This window comes from Ctenocephalides felis, unplaced genomic scaffold (assembly GCF_003426905.1).
Source record: "Ctenocephalides felis isolate EL2017-DRISC unplaced genomic scaffold, ASM342690v1 CF-g0.4_SCAFFOLD_01170, whole genome shotgun sequence".
In the NCBI taxonomy this organism is placed as follows: Eukaryota; Metazoa; Arthropoda; class Insecta; order Siphonaptera; family Pulicidae; genus Ctenocephalides; species Ctenocephalides felis.
Genome location: NW_020537324.1, coordinates 78,433,132 through 78,448,713, shown reverse-complemented (window position 1 = coordinate 78,448,713; position 15,582 = coordinate 78,433,132). Strand labels below are relative to the sequence as shown.

General features: G+C 30.7%; 1 protein-coding gene and 1 pseudogene across 1 annotated transcript; both read left to right on the top strand.

The window, feature by feature from the left end:
- The first annotated feature begins 1,491 nt into the window (after nt 1-1,491).
- LOC113367680 (4-hydroxybutyrate coenzyme A transferase-like) lies at nt 1,492-2,715 on the top strand. The gene has a single exon (XM_026609262.1). It carries the CDS (start codon nt 1,507-1,509, stop codon nt 2,713-2,715), a length of 1,209 nt encoding a protein of 402 aa, XP_026465047.1. The 5' UTR covers nt 1,492-1,506.
- Nucleotides 2,716-4,535: 1,820 nt separating this feature from the next.
- LOC113367679 overlaps nt 4,536-15,582 on the top strand; it is a 14,416-nt pseudogene continuing 3,369 nt past the window's right edge.

Sequence of the window (15,582 nt, the reverse complement as noted above, 5' to 3'; positions counted from 1 at the left end):
GAATTTCCTGTACCAAAAATTAATATTTTAAAAAAAAATTAATTTTCTTTTAGAACTCTTAAAAAATAAATTTTTGTGATTTTTAAATTTTTTTAGAAAAATTTAATTAATGTGTGTATGTGTGTTTATGTTTTTTGTATGTCCGCGTTTTTCGTCCACGTTTTCGGGCGCACGGATCAACCGATTTGAATGGTTTAAAAAACATTCGATTCCTATTGATAGGGAGATGTGATGATTAGTTTTTAGCAAAGACAGGTCCAGCCGTTACGGAGATATGGAGCAAAGAGTGCAGAAAATACAAATCGAGTTTTTGAGAGAACGGATCATCCGATTTTGTTTCTATTTTTTTTTTAAATATTTTTGTAATTTTGGATTAAAAATTCAAAAAATGATCCATGCTAAGCACAGTCTGAGCGCCACTCTGGTGCAAATGTTTACCCAAGTGCGTTTAGACTGTTTATGTACTGGAGCACTTTTCCAAATTTTGTGAAGAATATTGAAAAATGTGAAAATGCCGCCAAACTAAGCACAGTACAAGTGAAAATGTCGCACAGAATTATTTGCAAATGTGTTTAGACTGTGACTATACGGGAGCGATTTTTCAATTTTGTGTAAATTAGGCAACTTTTTTTTTGAAATTGAATTCGAAATGAAATGACGATTGTTCTGGATATAAATTGATTTATTTATTATTTACATTTGATTTGCTCAGATATGCCAAACAAGATAGCAAAAATAATGAAAGTTACAGTATTTGTAATTATATATTTGAAAACGTTTAAAATTTCTCGAATATTTCATTGCGGTACGGGAAGTTCCAGCAATTTGCCTTAAGGCATAATGCCATACACCACTAGTTTCTATTATTGTTTTTAAATTTCAATTGATTAAATACAACGGCCCGGCTGGTTTTTATCACAAAATTCAGCACTTTTCCAGAATTTTTGGCTAAAACTTTCACGAATATTTTGTACTTACATGCCAATGTAATCTTATCGAATTTCTTAGAGTGGCCATCAAATTTGTAAAATAGGTGCAGCCGATTTTGAGAAAAAAAATCCTACGATTTGGGTGTCCAAACTTGACTTGAAACGAAGGCGAGAAAATATGAAATAAGCAGATCGTATTTTTTAACGAAATCATTAACTTTTCTCTCGTGAAGTAAAGAATCTGCTGTCAAATAAAACATTTAACGATTTTTTTAATCCTAGTTAACTGCGGTATATTTTGTTTTATTATGTCAATCAATTTTATATTTGACAAATGCATTATCTAGTTTGAAATTAAAAATACAGCACAATAATGTTTCCATCAAAGTTCAAGTCGATCACTTACAAAACGTGCTGCCTTGTGGGCGTAAGAAAGAATTTATATTACACTTATGTGAATGAACCAGCTCAGGCAATCGAGGGAAGAAGCCCAAAATGTTGCACAGCCGAGGAGGCTGTCAAGTGCATCAAATCAGAAGATTTAGTGTTTGTCCAAGGAGCAGCCGCAACTCCTAACATGCTGCTGGCTGCAATGACAAAACACGGTAAAGAAAACTGCTTGAAAAACGTAAAAGTTGTCCATATGCATACAGAAGGACCTGCCTTGTATTGCAACAAAGACTGCGAGGGGATATTCAGATGTATATCCTTGTTTATGGCGGCGAATGTTAGGAAAGCAGTTGCAGAAGGCCGCGCGGATTCCTTGCCGATATTTTTGTCCGACATACCAGCGTTGTTTAAGAGAGAGATACTCAAACCAAATGTGTCTTTGATCCATGTATCGCCGCCTGATAATCACGGCTTTTGCAGTTTGGGCACGAGTGTTGATTGCGTAAGGGCAGCCGTGCAGGCTTCCAAGTTTATAATTGCGCAAATTAACGAAAATATGCCGAGGACTTTTGGGGACTCCATAATTCATCAGAGCCACATTGATTGTGCGGTGCCTTGTAACGATCCTTTGCCAGTACACGGCGGCGGTAAGCCCAGCGAAGTGGAGACCAAAATTGGTGAGTTCATCGCCAATAACTTGGTAGACGATGGTTCGACTTTGCAAATGGGCATAGGCAATATACCCGATGCAGTTTTGGCTCGATTGGGGAACCATAAAAATCTGGGGATACACTCAGAAATGTTTGCGGATGGTATAGTAAAGCTAGCCAAGTGCGGTGTGATAACCAACACCAAAAAACCGTTCCACAAAGGGCGTACCGTCGGAAGCTTCCTGGTCGGTACCAAAGACTTATACGACTTTGTGCACAACAATCCATCCGTGGAAATGCTACGAGTCAACTACGTCAATTCCACCAAAGTAATAGCCACCAACCCTAAGATGACAGCCATCAACTCCGCCATCGAAGTCGATCTAACCGGTCAAGTAGTGGCCGATTCGATAGGAACCAGGATGTACTCCGGATTCGGCGGCCAAGTCGATTTCATAAGAGGCGCATCCGAAGGCTTGGATCGCAAAGGCAAGCCTATAATAGCCTTACCTGCAATCACCAAGCGTAAGGAATCCAAAATCGTGCCTTTGATCAAACCTGGTGCCGGAGTGGTGACCACGAGGGGACACGTGGATTACGTGGTGACGGAATTTGGAATTGCGAATTTGTTTGGAAAAACTTTGCTGCAGAGGGCTTTTGCCTTGATTCAGATTGCACACCCGGATCATAGGGAGAAACTGGAGAAGGCTGCATTCGACAGGTTTAAGGCTATGCCCCATAAGTAGAGGGTAATGGAAATAGTGGTAAACGTAAAGATAAATGTTAATTTGACATTTGTGAATGTGACAAGTTTGTGTGTGTTTTTTTTAATAATTTTTGTTTTGTACAATGATAGATAAGTGTACTCGCATAAATGAAGTTAGATTAAAATAAAAGATGACTATTTGTCTAAAATTTCGTAGTAAATGTATAAAGTTATCATTAGAAGTAAATTGAAAGAAACTCTAGTAAAGGGGCGTCCATTAATCACTTGATCGAATTTTTAAGAATTTTTGGACCTCTTTGGTGATACGTGGTAATATTTAAAATTACCCCACCAAACACCGCGAAAAAATAGTAATTTTTTTTATCTCTTTAATTTTTAACTTCCCGTAGGGTAGTTATAGTAATGAGCCGAAAATCGAAAATGAAAATTTTTACATTTCTCTCGACGTTTTGAAGGTTTCTGAACATTTTTAAGGGGCATATCTCAGAAAACCAATGGGTGTGTGTGTATTTTGTGTTTTGTATGTCCGCTATTTTTCATCCACGTTTTCGGGCGCACGGATCAACCGATTTGAATGGTTTAAAAAACATTAGATTCATATTGATAACGAAATGTGCTGATTAGTTTTTGGCAAAGGCGGGTCCAGCCGTTACGGAGATATGGAGCTAAGAGAGCAGAAAATAGAAATCGAGTTTTTGAGAGAACGGAGCATCCGATTTGTTTGATTCAAAAAACTTTCAGTTTGTAATGACGGGGAAAAGTGGTTATTAGTTTTTGGCAAAGGTAGGCCCAGCGGTTTCGGCGATACAGAGCTAAATGTGTAAAAAATGGCAGTTTTTGAGAGAACTAAGCGTCCGATTTAAATGATTCAAAGAACTTTCTGCTTGTTTCAACAAAATAATTGCTTTCGGAAAAAAAATTTTTTTTCTAATTTTTTTTTTCAATAAATATTTTTGTAATTTTGGACTAAAAATTCAAAAAATTTCTCAAGCTAAGCACAGCCTAAGCGTCACTCTGGTGCAAATGTTCACCCATGTTCAATTTTCCAATTTTGTGAAAAATGTGAAAATGCCGCTAAGCTAAGCACAGTATAAGTGAAAATGTCGCACAGAATTATTTGCAAATGCGTTTAGACTGTGACTATACGAGAGCACTTTTTCAATTTTGTGTAAATTTGGCAACTATTTTTTTTTTTAAATTGAATTCGAAATGAAATGACGATTGTTAATGCTCTGGAGATAAATTGATTGATTTATGATTTACATTTGATTTGCACAGATATAACAAACAAGATAGCAAAAATAATGAAAGTTATAGTATTCGTAATAATATATTTGAAAAAGTTTAAAATTTCTCGAATATTTCATTACGGTACGGGAAGTTCCAGCAATTTGCCTTAAGGCACGATGCCACCTACCCCACTAGTTTACATTTGATTTGCTCAGATATAACATAGCAAAGATAGCAAAAATAATGAAAGTGACAGTATTTGTAATAATATATTTGAAAACGTTTAAAATTTCGTTTAAAATTTTATTACGGTACGGGAAATTCCAGCAATTTCCCTTAAGGCACGATGCCATACACCACTAGTTTTAGTTTTATTCTAGTGGTGACACTGCGTTTCAACAAGTGTCATGGCCGACATTAGTGTCATCACAAAATGCGGTTAAAGTTGTTTGGTTTTTTATTCAGTTTTTAGTGTTTATTTCGGAGTGTCATGAGTGTTAAATAGTGGAAAATAATACTATATTATAATAAAATTAGTTTACAATAGAAATAGATCTTTTAAACGTTTTGTGTTAGTTAAAAAGTTGTGAAATGTTGAACATAACCTATATGCAAGTGCCGACTGTGGTTTTGACAGGACAGGATAATGGTTTGCAGAAAAGGTAGGATTTTTTAATTGTATGTTATATTTTACTGTCTAAAGTATTTACATATGTATTTTATTCTTTACAAATGTATATTAAAAAACGTTATATCACAACTAAACTGAAATGATTTGTGTCATGTCAAATATTGTTTTTAATGGCGTAGTCCTTGCGTTGTACTTTACAACGATCACAACATTCATTTTGTTGTTCATTTGCTATAATTGCAAAATTCTATAATTAATTTTTTTAAATGCCATTATATTACAGTTTTCCATATGCAATTTAATTATCATTTTCTTATTAGTTTAAAACTTATCAAAGCTTTCTCTTATCAATTTTGCTCTTATCAAATCTTACTCTAATAAAATCTTACACACCATCAAATAATATTTTTACTCTTATCAAATTTTATTCTATAAGAATTAATTGTAGATCTAGTAAAAGCAGTATTGGGCAATAAAATCCTATATTTGTTAGCAAAAGATCTTAATTTTTGGGATTTTATAACATATTTGTCTTAATCTCGTTTTATTATAAATTATAGTTTTATATGTGCGATTTAATTTTTTTGCATTGCTATAATTAATTCAAATTAGATATGGATTTATATTTATATTATCATTAAGCTTATCCTCACTTTGTGATATTGACAAAATGGTGATATGATGGTGATAATCAAATATTTAGCACAAAGTTTTGTCGTTCTTTCTAATTAAGGTTGAAAGTGAAAATGATTGAATTTTGCATATGAGAAGATTTAATAAAACTTCATAAATTTGTATTGCTTATCAAAATTGTACCTTTGTTTTTGGCTTTTCGTTATTTAACTCTTTCACGAATTTAACATAAAGATTACTTTTTTCTTAAAAAATCCTGAACTCGAGCTCTAACTAGTTGTAAGTGGTATTTTATCTTAAGGAAAGTTGCACGAATTTTCAAATATATGCAAATGATGGACTTATTTATCCAAATAAATTCATTAACTAGTGGTGTATGGCATTGTGCCTTAAGGCAAATTGCTGGAGCTTCCCGTACCGTAATGGAATGTTCGAGGAATATTAAATGTATTCAAATAGATTATTATAAATACTATAACTTAAAATACATGTTTACAGAAAAGTGTATAAACATAACATAATCAATCGAATTTAAAATGAAGGACATTGTCTAATATTTATAAGAATTTTAACTATTCAAATCGGTTGATCCGTGCGCCCGAAAACGTGGACGAAAAATTGTATCCATACATACACACACACATCCATTTTTTCTGAGTTATGCCAAAATGTTCAGAAACCTTCGAAACGTGAAGAAATGTCAAAATTTTCAATTTAGATTTTCGGCCCATTACTATAACTACCTTACGGGAAGTTAATTATAAATTCTATATTTATATAATAGCATTAAAAATATGTATAATATTTAAAAACAATAATGTAATTAAAGTTATATTTCAAATATGTTATTATGTAAACTTCATGTTATTAATATCAACATACATTCATTGACTGCTTGTATTTTTTTTTTCGCTGGCGATATAATCTCATTCTTTGAACAGCTGTAATATCTGTCTTGCCTAAAAAATATTTTTCATTTTAATAACTTCAAAGATTTATAGAAACTACGAATAATATTGAAATAATTTTTAATCAATAAACTTACGTTTAGTACTCGGCACAAATGTTTAATTTGTTTTATAATTTTTAAGGAACAGGGTAAAATATTTTTCTGATTCAAGCATTTTTTTATTAAATCAAGATTTATACAACGATGTAACTTTAAAATGTTTATTTCTTTATTGATATCGATACGCATACTACGACAGATCTTTATTCACACACACGACGTCTAATCACAATCGACCCGTATAGAAATGATATCATCGAGAACGAATAACGAATCATTGGCACTCGACTCTTATCTGCCGTAACGCACTTCCGTTGCATTTATACGGATTTACACCCTAATCGCGCCTAAAGAAGTTTTACTTCAAAAATACGTTTTTGGGTGAACGGTTAATGAAAAAAATACACTTACAATTAGTATTACAATTGAAAGATTTTCTACAAATGAAGACAACATTCTTGCACAGTTACAATTTGATTGAAATATTGCGGGTCAACAAGTATGTTATATATATATATATATATATATATATATATATATATATATATATATATATATATATATATTAGGGTGGTCCTTAATGAGGACATTTTAGAATTTCCTTGCTCCCAGAGGCTCAAATTGTTCCAAATTGATGAAAAACAATTCTCTGAAAGTTTTAGCTCTTAATATTAACGTTTAGATAGAGCGCAATTCAATCAAACTTCGTATGGAAAGAGCATGGAAAAAATTTTGAAAATTAAAAAAAATGTTTTAGGTATAACTTAGCGACAAATAAATAAGTTTTATTCATTCATTTGTTCGCTAAATTACATCTAAAAAACATTTTTAAAATTTTTGAAAAATTTTCCATGCTATTTCCATACAAAACTTCGATTGAATTGCGCTCTATCTAAACGTTAATATTAAGAGCTAAAACTTTGAGCGAATTGTTTTTTATCAATTTGGAACCATTTGAGCCCCTGGGAGCAAGAAAATTCGAAAATGACCATTTTAAGGACCACCCTAATATATATATATATATATATATATATATATATATATATATATATATATATATAGTACTAAATTGAATTGATTAGAACCTCAGGATATCATCTCATCGTTTGTGCGGAAATGACTAGTCTTTTAGTTGAAAAACAACAAACGTGTCTGAATTTAATTCGTAGGTTAGGTAGGGGTGTGTATATTATTTTTATTTTAGTTGTTACTACAAACGGGCGAATATTATGCAGCGTGCAGCTGTGTGTTAAATTGCGGAACAAGTGAGAGGGTAGGTTTCGGGGCCGGGGCCCTTTCGACCCTATGATAAAGCACCGCCGCACCGCCGTGGTCGACCGCCCGGCGGTTCATCAGTTCGTCAGAAAACGGTCACGCTTCATAGGAGTTCAATTTAAAGTTGCACCATTGCACTATTGTCTGGATTTTGATAAACTTATAATGGCTAGGTGTGAATAGGAATAAATTGTCATAGGCAGATATTATGTATTTGTCGGAGTCAAACGTAACTAGTAGTGTATGGCATTGTTACATTATATATTCGAGGAAAATCTATCAGTAATTAATAAAAATTGATCAATAATTAACAACAATTGTTTTATACACTTTCAAATAGATAATAATAATCACTATATATTTTATCTACATATATATAAAAATAAGTCGGGTTTTCCTTCCTGACGATATAACTCCAGAACGCATGAACCGATTTCGACAATTTTGCATTCGTTGCAAAGGTCTCAGGCTCCGCAAGGTTTATAGCTAAGAAAATTATCGGTGCATGGCATTGTGCTCTAATGCAAATTGCTGGAACTTTACGCACCGTAATTAAAAATTCGAGTAATGACATTAGTGAGAATTATCAGAATTATGCTTGGTTAAGTCAACGAGCAATTCTTGCCGCCAAGAAATATGATGTACACGCACTGAATTTCACCATTCAATCAAAAATTGCTGGCGACATACCAATGATTCCGACTGGTCTTCCGTTTGACTTCAAACGATTGCAATTTCCAGTTCGCCTTGCGTTCGCAATAACAATTAACAAGTCGCAAGGCCAATAGCTTAGTGTTTGCGAGATAAATTTCAAATATATTATTTAGAAAATCATTGTTTTTCACATGGGCAGTTATACGTTGCCTGTTCACGAGTTGGGAAACCATCCGCTTTGTTCGTGTTAACGCCAGGCCAGAAAACAAAAAATGTGGTTTACCATAGAGCACTTCAATGAAACGAATAATTTGCGGATTCACTTTCATTTACTTAGAGAAGTTCAACTAAAAAACACTTCATTTTTGTAATCGAAATAAATTCATTACTGTTGTGTAATAAAATCAAATTTTTCCTTTTCAAATATAAAACAAACAAAAAATTTTTTCATCTTTCTCACGAAACCATCTGGTGGCCAAACGGAGTTTGTCGGGTTTGCTAGTATATATATATATATTTATATATATATATATATATATAATCCATAGTTATTTTTTTCTATTTCTATCGTCCGTCCACTCAATTAGTATGAATTGTGTGTGTTATGATGGAATGAGTACGTACATTTCATATTATTATCGAAGGGTCCCGAATGCGACCCCTCAATATGATAAATAAAATTTAAATAATGATAGTCATAGAGGGCACCTGTTTCCTTTCCGGGGATGCGCTTTTAACCCCCCGACACGAATATATAAATTATATATATATATATATATATATATATATATATATCTTATATATAAAATTCTTCTGTAACAATGTAAGTTTCATTAATACTCCTAAACTATAATTCGGATTTTCATGAATCTTCCTGAAGTTTGTTCGGGAAATTTTCTAGAATGTTTTGATTCACAGAAATATAGTTAGATTGTAGAAATAAATGGAAAAAATACAAAAAACCGCTTATCATTGTTTGACCTTTAAAATATTTAAGGCATGGTTTGACATTAAAAACAAATGACAACTGTCATTTGTCAAACATTTCTATTCACTTATAGGCTAAGGCAATATTAAAATATAATAAATTCATGATTATAAATAAGGAAAATGTAATGTCTACATTATTATTGCCGAAAAGCAGCTGAGATGTGCCAAAATTAAATTAATATAAGATGCAAATAATATAACATGCGTTTGACAGTCTGCGCATGCGTCTGACGCGCACGGCAAATCGTGTTCTCAACTGCGCGTTGTTTGCTTTTGCTTGCAAAAATTTTGTTTGCGCACTTTGCTAACAGATTCGCCGTACGAATTCGTGCAAAGGAAACGAGCCATAAGCGATTGCGCTCAAAAATATTCAATTTGCAGTTGTTTTGCCTTACTATACTAAGTCACAATACAAAAAAAATTATTTAGAAGTTTCATTGAGTCAAAAATTAAAAATGTTTGTCATTGGGTACGGAATATTTACTCAATGAAGCGCTTTCGGTCTGAACTTTTTTTTACTGTTTTCCATTTCGTTTGGAATTTTGGAACTAGGTTTATCTTACTCTTCAGAAGTGAAAACAATTTAGACTCCTTTACCACTTCTCGGGTGGATGACATTTCTTTTCAGTGGTGTAATTTTACTTTTTTCAAAATAACGTTGGGTATCGATAAAAGAACTAATTATAAGAGAAAAATGTTTAATAATGTTTTTCAAAAAAGCAAATATTTTTCAAGTTACTGGCTACTGAAAATTTGTTTTTTTTTTGCGTTTTTCATCGTTTTTTGCTAATATCTTCAAAAATATACATTTTAACGAAAATCATGTAATGAACAAAATTATATCAATAAACATTTTAATAAATCGCTATTTCACAGTGTTCTAGGAACAATATTAAGTTAATTATGAAAATGGGTTTTTATAGTTCTCATAATAAGCTTCAAAAGAAGTACTTCTGCGTGTAAATTGAGTGAGCTATCATGCAATTAAAAGACGCATACAATGTTTTTTTTTCATTTAAATCAAATAGTTTATGAGTGCAATTACCACCAAAATTAAAAATAATCGTTTTTCATCTAGAATTAACTTGGTTTGAGAGATCTTGATGGATTCTAGAAATTACCATAACATTAGTACAATTGATTTTAAAAAAACTCATGATTTTATAAAGAAATCCATTTAATAAAACAACCAATTTCTCATTATAATATCTCTGAAAAAATACGTATAAAAGTATATACGTATATGAAAATTCAAGATATTTTTCAGACTAATTATTGGTTCTTATCATTTTTTTGTTACACAAATATTGATAGAGTTCTAATTGTTTAAAGAGTGCGCGGCTGTCCAACCGGAGTGTCTTTCGAGCCCTTTAACCCTTCGCCGTTTCAAAATAAGAGAAGTTACGGTAAAATTTATAATAAAGAAAGTTGTAGCTCATTTAATCACCTTTAAAATAGTATATTACAGGTTATGATAAAATCAGAATTAAAAGAGTTATAATCCAATTAATGCGGCGGGTGGTGACGAATTTGCAAATTGTTTTTACTTCTGAACTTTAGATTAAGATTAGCTGGGCATACGCTTTTTTCCTCTTCATTTGCTGCAATAATTTGGTTGATAGTAGGTTGAATAGAGTACATGTGAACAAAATTTGACAAATTAATTCACTTCAAATATGAACGTAAGTAATAATGTATATTGAATTATTAGTATGAAAAATGCAATTTAGATATTAAAATACTAAAAGCCAGTTAAAATATGGTACGAAGTTATAAAAATTGTAGGCAACATTATTGAAGCAGAAAGGGTAGAAAAATCCAAGGCGATATTGTACCTTGACCGCACGCTATATATTAATTCTTTCTGAATTTGTTATACTTTTTGAAAGGTTTCAATTTTCAACACGTGTATCTATGCTATGACAATAAATACATGGTGATAAATTTGGAAAATAATGTTTTAGCCGTGAATAAACAAAAAATCATTCATTTAAACATCCACATCTACAGGTATATCTGAAAATATTGTATAACCCTTAAATTCAATAAAATAAATTGAGCTATTGGAAATAAATTTGTTCTATAAATCGCAGTGTATAATTTTTAATATATAATTTTATTGAATATATTTTAATATTTGTTTAATGGATAATTAAAATGTTAACTGGGGGAATTGAGAATAATCATTTTATTTGAAACTGTACTACATTTAACATCACTCATATATTGGTGTAAATAGTATCTCGAAAAATAATAATGATTATTTTTAACTGAACGGTATAAATATTAGTATAGGATATTAAAAAACGTAGAGGTGAGTACAGGGCAACGTCTGTCGGGTCATCTAGTATATATATATATTTGTTCGATGTCCAAACATATTCCTAAATTTGTTTTCCAACCAGTTTTGAAAATATGCAAAATTTTCCAAAAAAATCCGGTACCACTATTTTTAAAACCACCAATTAACTTACCATTATATTTTTCAACTTTTCGTCATATTTCTTTCATACACGACTACTTCCCTTTTTTAAAAAATCGCATGTAAAATCCAAAAAGTGTTTTATAATCTGGGCGTGAAGGCGACCAGCTGCTCTTCGAGTGGCACTTCACTGTTTTTCCCTTTCGGGATGACGAAGGATTAAAATTACAAAGTAAACACTCTGACACGGCGTACCACAGGGCACAGTGTGCGGGGCACCCCTTTTAAGTAAAACACTGATACATTGATTTTACTTACACATTTATTTAAATGTAATTTTCAACGGAGAAATGAGATTAATGAAATGGTGGAAATGATAAAATTGGGCAAGTTAAATATATATATATATATATATATATATATATATATATATATATACCGCTATGCAGTTGCTCAAACAATTTGATATTTGTTTTAGTAATTCGAAACTCAATAAATACAGCTTGAGACCAACTCTGAGGTCATTAGGAAGCTGAAAATGGCATTTCATATTCGAGAACTTTGTTTAAAAACTCAAATGTGTATTTATATCATCAGTAAAATGAATCAAATCTAATGTGTATATATATATATATATATATATACTATATATATATATATATATATATATATATACTAGCTGACCCGGCAAACGTTGTTTTGCTAAGTAAGGTATATTCTAAACAATTTCTAGAGAATCAAAAATATTATTACTTTAAGTGTATAAGGATGTGCTGTTTGAATGCTATATACAATGAGGTATTATAAAAACAATAAACCTCATTAGTTTGTCTACATTTTGTCAATACAATCAAACGTGAAGTTTTATACACTTTCTATAGAAAACATAGTATAATCCATCTAAGTCTTTTTTCAAGTTTTTCAGATTCTTTTTGGATTCTGGATTTTGTGTATATTTGTAAATAATACTACTGAGCTTATACAAAACTTTCAAATTTTTGCGAGGACAGATAGAAAATAAAATAAGTATTTCTTTTTTGACCTGTTTTTTGAAAAGTTTCAAATAACATTCGATAAATTAAAGTAAATTTAATAAGAAGTATATTTAATTTAATAAAAGTATTGACTTTGAGCAAATATAAACTATATTGTGAAAACCATAACAATTATATCACAATTAATAACACATATCAAACTGTCAGCTACTTCATCATTGTAGAAAGGTGCTTTTTTGCTTTTTTTTCAAAAATTTGTTATCTAGATTTTTTTACCCTATAGGCGGAGTAACTTGGAACGGCCAGATGGCAAACAGATTTAATGTTTTATTTTAATTTTAAAGGAATTTTACAAAACAATTACATTTTTAACTAATGCCAAAAAACTACCAACGGAAGAAAATACTTTTATTATGGATTTTCAAAGATTACCGTTTATCTCCCGATAGCAAAGTCATAAGAATCCAGGTTATAGCTGGTTATACATCTTTTTCCCTCTACTTTCAAATATTGTTGTTAAACAATGCTTAACTTTAGTGGTTTTTGACACGTCGGTGGTGGACTTTTTTAACCCCGAACCTTCATATATTACTATCTATTCTTCGATAAATTCTGGGAAATTATAACTGGGAAAATGTTATTCGACAAAGTGCCCCTTTGATTGATACCAAATTTAGGTTCTGAATTAATATAACATAAATAAAAAATAATATAACTTAGAAAATGTTTTATAAATACCACAAAATTATGCAAATGAGATCTTTTAGAGTATCGAGTTTGAGAAAAATATGATTTGCAAAAAAAGAGTGCTACAACGCCAAAAAGTGCATTTTCATATTAACATTTCAAAAAAGTTGATATTTTGAGTCTCTAGTAACACATGCGGCTCAAAAAACTACAAATAAAACTACTTACTACAATTTAATCATAACTAAATAATATTCACGTAAAACATCGCATACATCATCTGTCAAAAAACGTTTGACATTTGACGTATTAGCCACCGCCCATTGTTTTATTCAAATAACGCTTCTACAAAAAATTTCAAATTAAAAATGTAAAGTTTCTACGCGATTTTGAAATAATATCTCACCTTTCCGACCATCTCTGGATTGGCACGAATTTTTCAAGACTAAGACTGGCCAAATCGGTTTAGCCGTTTTCGAGTTTTATCGAATCATTTGATCGAGAGCTTCATTTTTATATATAAGATATATATATTATATATATATTACACATGAGTCCATTCACCACGTGTGTTATAAATTATACATGTACCGAATTAATTCGAATTTTACAATTGAACGATTGAAACGATTGAATTTCGAGAGACAGGATCAAAAGGGGGCCCCTATGTCTCGTATGTGTTATAAAAAAGGCCAAGTTGGTTTTTTTTCTAATCTTGCAATGGTGAAGGGGCTTAATTTAAGCCACTCGGGCGGCGACAATCTGGCTTAAATCGACCGAGGATTAGACTCTAAAGTAGTTATTCAACTAAGGATGGGATATATATATATATATATATATATATATATATATATACTAGATGACCCGACAGACGTTGTCCTGTACTCACGTCTACAATTTACGTACAAATTTTTTAATATCTTTTCCTTATACTTTTCTAATATACTATTCAATGTCCTGTCTTTGTGATTCATTTATGGTCTTAGCATAAATAGTATAAAAAAATTCACAAAAAAAATATAGTTACTGCGGTAAAAGAACAATATCACACTTGATTTTACCACTCAACACAATTGCTTCAATAATTTAGTCTATAACTTCCATAATCTCGTACGATATATTAGTTGCTTTTAAGCAGTATAAATTTAAAGTACATTTTTCTTACTTAATATTTAATTAACATTATTGTTTATGTTCATATCTTAGGTGATTAATTGGTAAATCTAGTTTATATGAACACTCTTTAATCTAAGATCATAAACTTGCTAAATATTTCATATATAATGAAATTTTTGACATACGAAACAAATTCTAAAACATTTTTAATAAGTAGAAATATTTTTGTGTATTTTTAAATAATTTAGTAAAGTAACGCAAACTGCGAAATGCATAAGTTTTAAAAAATAATGTAAATGCCATTTTGAACTGGTTGCGTTATTTATTAAACTGAATTATTAATTTCATCTGTAAAACCATATACTGTTGACTGTATCTAATATTATTTTAATTTTTGGCACATCTAGCTGCTTTTCGCTATAATAATGTAGATATTACATTATATTCAATATTATCTAGGCTCATAATTTCAGTCAAATTCAAATTTCAAGTGAATTGATATTTCTAGCAGATGACAGTTGAAATGTTTTCAATATCAAACAAAATAAGTGTTTTTTTTGTAATTTCTGCCATTTATTTCTACAATATTACTATAGTTTCATAGTTCGTTAAATTTAAAGAATTTCCTTTGACAAATTCTAAAAATAATTATCAAAATCCGAATAACCGTTTACGAGAAGTATCAGATCATACACCCGCAAAGAAGAATTTGAAATATAGATATATCTTTATATTTAAAATTCTTCTAAGATATATCTTATATTAAAATTCTTCTATACGGTGTATGATTTGATACTTCTCCTGAACGGTTATTCAGATTTGATAATCTTTGCTAATTTTTTTATATTAACATGCGAGTAAATAATAAAATATTTCAAATTTTCGCTTCCGTTCATTATTGATAAGTCCTTCTGGGGCCAAGTCTGTGATAAAATAAGACTATGTGATAAAAAAAACTAACTAAATTTTAACTAATATAAATATTTTCATAATTTTTTTTTGTATTTATGAACTTTCCGTAGAGTAGTTATAGTTAACTTACTCTCTACTAATAGCAAAATAAACAAAAATGTGTGTGTGTGTGCGGATACATATTTTCGTCGACGATTTCGGAAACACGGATAAAGCGATTTTAATATTCAAAACGCCACACTAGTTTTGCAAATGATCACTAAAGTCTAGACATTTGCAATAAATTTTTCTTACTATTTCTTTAACTCTATTATCTTACGATTAGAAACTAA